The sequence below is a fragment of the Buteo buteo genome, chromosome 9, assembly GCF_964188355.1.
Source record: "Buteo buteo chromosome 9, bButBut1.hap1.1, whole genome shotgun sequence".
Lineage (NCBI taxonomy): Eukaryota > Metazoa > Chordata > Aves > Accipitriformes > Accipitridae > Buteo > Buteo buteo.
The window spans coordinates 45502692-45510329 of NC_134179.1; the positions used below are offsets into that span (position 1 = coordinate 45502692).

The 7638-nt window shown below is 68.9% G+C and overlaps 1 protein-coding gene across 1 annotated transcript; it reads right to left on the minus strand.

Annotated features, from left to right (window-relative positions):
• Positions 1 to 1404: 1404 nt before the first annotated feature.
• On the minus strand, positions 1405 to 7245 carry LOC142035121 (uncharacterized). Its single transcript, XM_075036970.1, has 20 exons — positions 7022 to 7245; positions 6812 to 6874; positions 6672 to 6728; positions 6203 to 6418; positions 5618 to 5980; positions 5391 to 5510; positions 5253 to 5306; positions 5006 to 5032; positions 4519 to 4620; positions 4233 to 4277; positions 3978 to 4058; positions 3830 to 3871; positions 3692 to 3719; positions 3206 to 3483; positions 2979 to 3041; positions 2790 to 2858; positions 2543 to 2611; positions 2155 to 2349; positions 1821 to 1933; positions 1405 to 1615 (listed from the first exon to the last, which is right to left on the minus strand). Exons 1-20 carry the CDS (start codon positions 7079 to 7081, stop codon positions 1405 to 1407), a joined length of 2256 nt encoding a protein of 751 aa, XP_074893071.1. The 5' UTR covers positions 7082 to 7245.
• Positions 7246 to 7638: the final 393 nt, after the last annotated feature.

Here is a 7638-nt window from a genome sequence, read left to right on the forward strand (position 1 = left end):
TCCCCTCCCGCTCGCCAGTCAGAAGGCGCTCCCGGAGCATTCAAACCAGCCACTCAGAAGGGAAAGCCGCGAGACGGGCAGCAAAATCGGCCAATAGAAGAGCGAGGGGGCGGGCGCTGTGCGGCGGGGCTCCACGCCTGCACGGTTGCCGTTGGTGGAGTGATGTACTGGGACGCGCAGGGCAGGTCCCCGCGGTCCCACTGGGATACACTGGGCAGCTTCTGGTGACACGCAGCGACCTACTGGACAGGCCCTGGGGACCCACTGGCCTGGCCCTCATGCCCCACTGGGGTATCCTGTGCAGGCTCTGCGACCCACTGGGCAGGTCCCAGGGACCCACTGGGACCCGTTGGGGGTACCCTGGGGACCCACTGGGATACACTGGGCAGCTTCTGGGGACGTGCAAGGACCTGCTGGGCTGGTTCGCGTGTCACACTGGGTCATACTCTGCAGGCCCTGGGACCCACTGGGGAGGCCCCGGGGAGGCACTGGGGACACTGGGGCACAGTGGTACTGCCTCTTCAACAAGCACCGGGCCCTGGAGCGTGCCCCCGTGTACGTACCCCAGGGCCACCGACCGGGGGGCTGCCACCCCGTGCAGGCAGAGACCCGAACCTCTCGGCTGCTGCCCGAACCCCGCACCCCAGCCCTGCCCGCGCACCCTTGCCTGCCCGCTCCTCTGCAGGGAGGGTGATGGTGCCCGCTTCTTGTGCATGGTGCCTCCGTCCGCTGCTGGCACTCCAGGAGGGGCAAACGGCGCTGCCCGCAAGCCGGGAGAGGTGAACCCTCCTGCCTGCGCTCTGGGAGAGGCTGCTCTGTTGACGCAGGGCCCGGCAACACTGACATCACTGGAAATGGAACCCTGTGACTTCACCCCCCCCCCCCCATGGTGTTCCCTCCACCCTGTCCCCCTGTTTGTGCTGATCCCAACGGGGCTGAAGCCCACGCGTGGCTCCAGACCCTTTCCCCATTCCCTGGGCTGGCTGCAGCGTGCCCCCCTCCCCCCCCCATGCCCCTCACTGCAGCAAGCAATGTCCTGGGCAGGCCCCCCCCCCCCCCCATATAAAAGCACTGGGTGTCATCCAAAACACCGACTTTTTTGCGTCTTTATTTCTGGGGCAGTGACAGCATTCGCTGGACGTGCAGGGAGGTGGCCGGGCACAGCCTGGCATCGCCCTGCCGCCCCGCGGCACGGGGATCTGCAGGGACAGCACAGCCGGGGACGAGTATGGCACAACCCGGCCATGGGGTTGGCGTCCTCTCAGTGGTCTCGCTCCAATGCCGCAGTTCTCCCCGCTGGCACTGCCCACGAGGCTCCCGGGGCTGTATCCCCATCCCCGCAGGATGCGGGGGGGCTGCCTGGAGCGTGCGGCAGGGGGGGTCCCCGGTGCCGCGGTGCCGGGGTCACCACATATGCCGGTAGGGAAAGGCCACCTCCACGCAGAGCACCACCAGCGCCTCAGAACAGTTGTGCCGCTGCCCGGCCAGCAGCCTGCCCTCGCCCAGGGGGGCGGCCAGACCCTCCCCACGGCCAGAGCTGCGCCAGCCCTGGCAATCCCGCTTGCGGGCTTGGCCGCCCCGCTGCGTGGATCCGTGCCAGGCCAGCCGTCGGGGCCTGCAGATGGGGATGGGGATGAGAGGGGCTGGGGGACACCCTCCGGGACACCTCCGGCTCTTTGCACCGGCTCCTGCATCCATGCAAGCGCCAGGGGTGGGGAGGGGGGGGAACCCACTGCAGCCCCCCTACCCATCCCGGTTCCTGGCATGGGTGCATTTGCTCAGGGATGCCCTGCCGGCCATCACCCTGTGGCTGGACTCACCAGAGGGGATCCGTCAGGACGTTGCGCCCGTTGAAGGAGTAGATGGGGCCCCGTGGGGCGGCACCGGCCTGGCCCTCGAAGAGGGAGCTCCAGGACTTGGCCAGCAGCTGGCCCTGCGGGTGCAAGCAGCGGTGCTGAGCCGGGGGTCGGGGCGATGCCCTTGTGGGCAATAACTTGCCCTCGGTTCCTCCCAGCTCCCCAAAATGCAAATGCCAAGCACGGCCGGGGTGCGGCAGCCCCAGCGCAGGACCGAGCAAGGATCCCCCCACCGAGGCTCACCAGGGACCACAGGGCTTTGCCGCCTGCAGCCCCCACGGCGGACGGGGGTACCTGCCTTCATGTTGACGACGGGGAGGGTCCTGTCTGTCCTCTTGACGATGGAGACCAGGTCCTGGGTGGGGGCCGACAGGAACGCCCGGAAAGTGCCGTAGAGCTGAGCCTCCTGGGACTGCCGGTAGCACTGCAGGTCGGCACCTCGGATCCCGCTCATGTCGCCAGCGAGGGGAACGTTCAGGGCGGCCAGACGGAGCTGGGGACGGGAGGCAGGGCAGCGAGGAGGCTCAGGCACGGCCAGACATCGAGGTCTCTGCTCCCCCCTTCCTGGGAGGGTGCGAGTCTCCGACGGTGCTGGCCAGGCATGGAGGGGGTCCCCCGGGCACCTCTCCGCGCTCTCCCATGGCTAGGCTACTTGTCTCCCACCCCCGGGGCCGGACATTGCTTACTGATGGGATCCGCGGTGCGATGGTGGTTGGCAGGATCTGGGACAGCCCTTGTCCCTCCTCCTTCTGGACCTGGAATAACACAGCTCAGGTCAGCCCAGGGACACCCATGCTCGTGCCATGGGTGCAGCACCCTCCCCAGACCAACACGACCCCAGGCTCTGCGTGTGCCGGGCTGGCACTGCCCTGCCAACAGCCCGTCTCCACGGCACGTCCCTCCCGGCGCGGCCGGAGCCGCAGCAGGGCTCACCAGCGAGTCCGTCGGGGCCAGCGCGGGCAGCCCCGTGTCAGGACCCCTCGTCTTCACCTGCTTCGCCTCCTGGATGGAAAGGAGATGACAGTCCCGCAAGGGCCCGTCCCCCCCCTCCCGGCAGGCAAAGGAGGGCTCTTGTCCCTTGCCGGGACATGAGCGGACCCGGCGGCTGCCCGCACCCCTCACCTGGTACCGTGGGGTGGAGGCGGAGGGGTCATCACCGACAAAGAGCGATTCCGAATCCTCCAGCTGCTCAACGCAACGACCAGAGAGACGGGTTTAGGAGGCAACCGGCTCCTTCCCCGAGCTCTGCTGTTCCAGGGCCAAATCCAGCCCGGTGCCAGCTGCCAGGGCTGGAGCCCAGACCCCCCTCCCTGCGAGGGACCCCGAGGGGCATCCTCGGTGCACGGTACCAGGAGGCGGCTCCAGCCGGTGGGGGTCCGGAGGTAGGCACTGCTCCCTTCCCGCACGTAGACCAGGCTCCCCTCGGGCACGGCGCTGCCCGACTTCAGCATCAGCTCCTTGGACCTGAAGACCCACGTCTGGCGCTGGGAGGGATGGAGAGGTTCACGGCCCAGCCGGGGTGCGTGGGGCAGCTGGACAGCCTGGGGGGCTTGCCCGCGGCCGCAGTCAGGACGCACCCGGAGATCGGCGTGGGAGTCCGGGGGCTCTGTCTGAGGGATGTCAGCATCTGGAGAGCCCGGAGAGGGTGGGGGGTCACAGGGTGCCCTGGCACAGGGGCTAGATGCTCCCGTGGGAGCCGGGTGGGAGAACCAGCTGCGGTGCCAGGGACCCATGCAGGGTGGCGTGGCCCCGGTACCCGGGAAGGGAGGCAAGACTTCACAAAAGGTGTTTCTGTGGAGGCTGGACCCCCCGAAACACCTGAGAAATGCCCTTACCTACTGCCCAGCCTGCGTCGGCAGCTGCCTGCGAAGGCAAAGGGGGGGCCTGTTGCTGCCGCCGGGCACAGGGATGCCCTTCCCGGTGCATGGGGAGGGGACAGGGTCTCTCTCGGGGACAGCGAGGCCGTGGCTTACCGGCTGCTTGCAGGGCGGCTGGGGACGGATGGGGTAAATCCTCTGGAAGCAAAGACAGGCAGGTTTGTGGGGAGCCCTCCATGCCGTGCATGCTCGCGCATGTGCGTGCTCTGGCACAGGCACGTGCACAGCCCATGCTGGACCTTACGTTGAGGTAGAGGAGACCTGGTGCTCCGGGGGGGCCGGGGGGGCCAGGTGGGCCAGGGTTCCCGGGGGGACCTCGAGGACCCTGAAGTAGAGCAGCGTGGAGGTTGGACTGGGCTATTTTGGTGCTGCCTTTTGGGAGGGCAGCTATAAGACACCCCATTGCTGTCCCTCATCCTTCCCGCTCCGTTCCCCTCCCGGGGCTGAACCTCCCCGGGCCAGAGCGGCGCACAGATGCGAGCCAGGCAGTGTCTCTCACATGGGGTATGATCGCTCCGTAAATTTCTGACTCCTCTTTGCCACCCTGCAGAGAAAGAGAAGATTGAGACTGATCTCCATCCTCCCCCTCTCCATCCTCCATCCCTCCATCTTCCATCCCTCCATCCCAGCCGGGGCTGTGAGCCCTGCGGGGCTGCTGGTGGGGTCAGCCGTGGTGTGGGGCATGCAGAGCCAGCCTGGGCGCCAGCAGCAGGGTCCCCAAGGCCAGGCTGGGGTCCCTGGGCAACCCTCGCCATAACGGGGCCCCAGGAGCCCTGAGGACTCACCGTTTGGTACCCACTGATGGGCACCCAGGAGCCGGACTGGCTGCCAGTGCTGGGGAAAGGGAGGTGGCCTGGTTTGCATCCATGTTCCCCGTAGCAGCACCCCTGGGCGAACCGCAGAGAGAAGCACGATTAGAGCCTGAGCTGGGTGGTGGGGATGGATATGTGTGCACGCTGTGCGTGCTGTGTGCATGCATGGGTGCACTGCATGCTTGCATGGGTGTGCACGCTCCATGTGTGCATGAGTGTGTGCATCTGCATGTCCCCCAGGGGATGGGGTGACTCGCTGCCTGCCCCCCCCCAGTGCCGCAGCCCATTTGGGGACTTCGGCAGTGCCACCGGGGTGAGCCGAAGGCTGGCGCTGCCCTGGCAGAGAGAGGGTGGTGGGGGAGCAGAGGCAGCGCGTGGGGCTCAGGGGTTCACACTCAAGGTGTGCGGACAGGAGCCCCCCCAGCCAGCTCCCCCCGTGCTGGTGCCCGCGGCTACAAACCCGCTCTCCAGGGTCACCCTTTTCTCCCTGGAAGGAAAGCAGAGAGTTCCCATCAGTGTCCCTGCTCCTCGGCTTCCCGGGCACTCCCAGCCCCCTGGCACAGCACCGTGTGTTGCTCCATGGGATAACACCCCCCGCGGAGCTGTGTGGTCTGGGCGCCGGCACAGGGGAACGGCCGCAGCCGATGCCGTCCCCATGCCCCCGCTCCTGCCACCCATCACCCACGGTGCCCGCTCCCCCGGCTCACCTTGGGGCCCGGTGGCCCAGCCGATCCACGGTGCCCTGCGTGGCGCGAGTCGCACTGGAAGGAGAGGATGTGCTGGGGTGAGCGCGGGGGGCTGCCCCCCACCCCTGAACACCCGCAGCCCCGGGACCCCCTACTCACCCTGTAGTCCCCCGGTGGCCCCGGCAGCCCCATGGGACCAGGCATGCCTGGGGAGCCCGTCTCTCCGGTCCGGCCAGGGCTCCCCGGCATGCCCGGTAGTCCGCGTTCGCCCTTATCACCCTGCCGGCACATGGCACACGGGGTGGTGAGCATGGGGGCTCAGCACCCCGTGTCCCCCTGGGCCCCACAGCCCCAGGGCCATGGATGGGCTGGGAATCCCCCCTTACCTTTAGTCCGGGGAATCCTGGCTCCCCTCGGAGCCCTGGTTTGCCAGGGAGCGATGCAGGTCCTGCGGGACCAGGGGGTCCTTCGTGCCCAGGCACCCCGGGGGGACCCTGTGGCCCTGGCAGCCCTGGTGCCCCCGGGGGTCCGTCTGGCCCAGCCGAGCCTGGAGACCCTGGAGGTCCTTCAGCCCCAGGGAAACCGGGTGGTCCCACAGCCCCCTGCAGACCAGGGGGTCCCGGCTTCCCGTCCCGCCCAGGGACCCCTGGGGGGCCTTCATGGCCTGGGTAGCCTGGGGGTCCGGGCAGGCCAGGCTGCCCGGGGGGACCTGGGGGTCCTGGGTTTCCCACAGGGCTGGACGCTCCCAGCTGCTTGTTGGGTTGGAGGGAGAGAGGAAAGAGAGAGCAGAGTCAGTGAACGGCTGCGTCCCATCCCCTGGTCCCCCTCCTCTGGGTTGCCCACTCCCACGGCCACGCACCCCAGCCCTCCCCATCCCTGCCAGTCCAGCTGGGGATGGACACAGGAGCCAGCACCGCCATCGCCCACCCACCCTGGCATCGCCTCCCTGCGCCCCTCACCCTGGCTCTCACCTCGTTCTCCAATCCCTCGGGGAGGGCAGCGGGCACGGGTGGGCTCCTGGCTCCCCAGGCGCCTGGGGGCCCTGGGGGCCCCGGCGGTCCCGGCGGACCCGGCGGACCCCGGGGGCCCTGGTGACCTGGCTGCCCTGAGCTGCCGGACTTTCCTCTCTCCCCAGGGAATCCAGGCTGGCCTCTCTCTCCCGGGGACCCTCGGTCGCCTTTTTCTCCCTGTCGGGGAAAGACAGAGCCCGGCTCCCAGCTCCCGGCTCCTCATGCTTTCCTCCACCGGTGCCCACTGCGGGAACCTGCTGCCCCCTGCCAGGGGACACCTGAGTCGCCCCCCCACCCCAGACCCCACAGCGAGAGTCCAAATCCTGAGCGGAAATGGTTTTGCACGGCCAAAACAGACATGGGATTTCTCCCAGTGGGTCACCGTGGGTCCCCGCACCCCTGTGCCTCTCCACAGGGAGGACCACCTCACCTTTGGGCCGGGAGGGCCGGGACGCACGGGGCAGACGCAGCCGGAGCCGTTGTGCATCTGGAGAGGGAAAGAGTGGTGAGCCACGGGACGGCAGCCCCGGCTGCAGGGTCCGGCATGGGTGCCCTGCACCCATCTCTCACCTGGAGAGCGGGGTCCATCTCCGGGGCTGGGGGCACCTGCCGGGGCAGCCCCTTCGCTGTCGTCTGTGCAGAGGAGGCGCTGAGCGTGAGACCCCCCGAGCACCGTCCCCGTCCCACCCTGCCAGCCCTCCTCCCCCAGAGCCCCTTGCCCAAGTGCCCATCCTGGGCTGCCCCTCGCAGCCCCCGTGGGGACCAGGACCCCTCCACCACCTTGATCTGCAGGAACTCCTCTTCCTCCGCGCTCCCCTCGAAGATCTCTGGGGTGACCATGGGTCGGTGCTGCTAGGACGGACGGAGAGAGCTCAGCGCGGGGCTGGGGGGATCCCGGGGAGCACGTGGGACCCTCCCGCAGCCCAGGGTGGGGGCTGAGCCCCAGCTCTGCCATGGGGCTGTGCCATGCGGGTGGATGCCGGGAGCTGCCACAGCTCCTTTCCAAGGGGGCAGAGGCGGCTGAGCCGGGGCTGGAGCAGGGCACGCTGCCCTGCCCGGGCTGGTGCGGCTGTGTGGGCAGGACACAGATAAGGGGAAGGACGCGGCGAGGGGCCCAGCAGAGGCTGGGGAGTTTTGGGAGGGCTGGGGGAGCAGGGGGGGGATGCTGCAGGGGAAAGGCACCTGGCCTCGCGTGCGCAGCGGAGCATGGCCCGGACCCTTCGCTGTCCCCCTGGCGAGGGGCTCCCGGCGTCTGGGGGTCGTCGCCAGCGGGGGTTTGCTCAGCAGCACCTTCCTCGTGGGCTCCATGCTGCGGGCATCTCCGTCTGCAAGAGCAAAGGGGCAATGGGGTGGGAGGTGGCAGGACTGGAGGGGGACCGGGGTGGCACGGCACTCCC

What these genes read in the sequence shown, in the direction of transcription:
- LOC142035121 (XM_075036970.1), bottom strand. Translation starts at nt 7,081, where the DNA reads ATGGTCACCCCAGAGATCTTCGAGGGGAGCGCGGAGGAAGAGGAGTTC. An exon ending in ACGGAGCGATCATACCCCAT is followed by an intron (nt 4,059 to 4,232) that starts GTGAGAGACACT and finishes GCTCTACTTCAG; the next exon opens with GGTCCTCGAGGTCCCCCCGG. An exon ending in TCGCACCGCGGATCCCATCA is followed by an intron (nt 2,350 to 2,542) that starts GTAAGCAATGTC and finishes TCCCGTCCCCAG; the next exon opens with CTCCGTCTGGCCGCCCTGAA.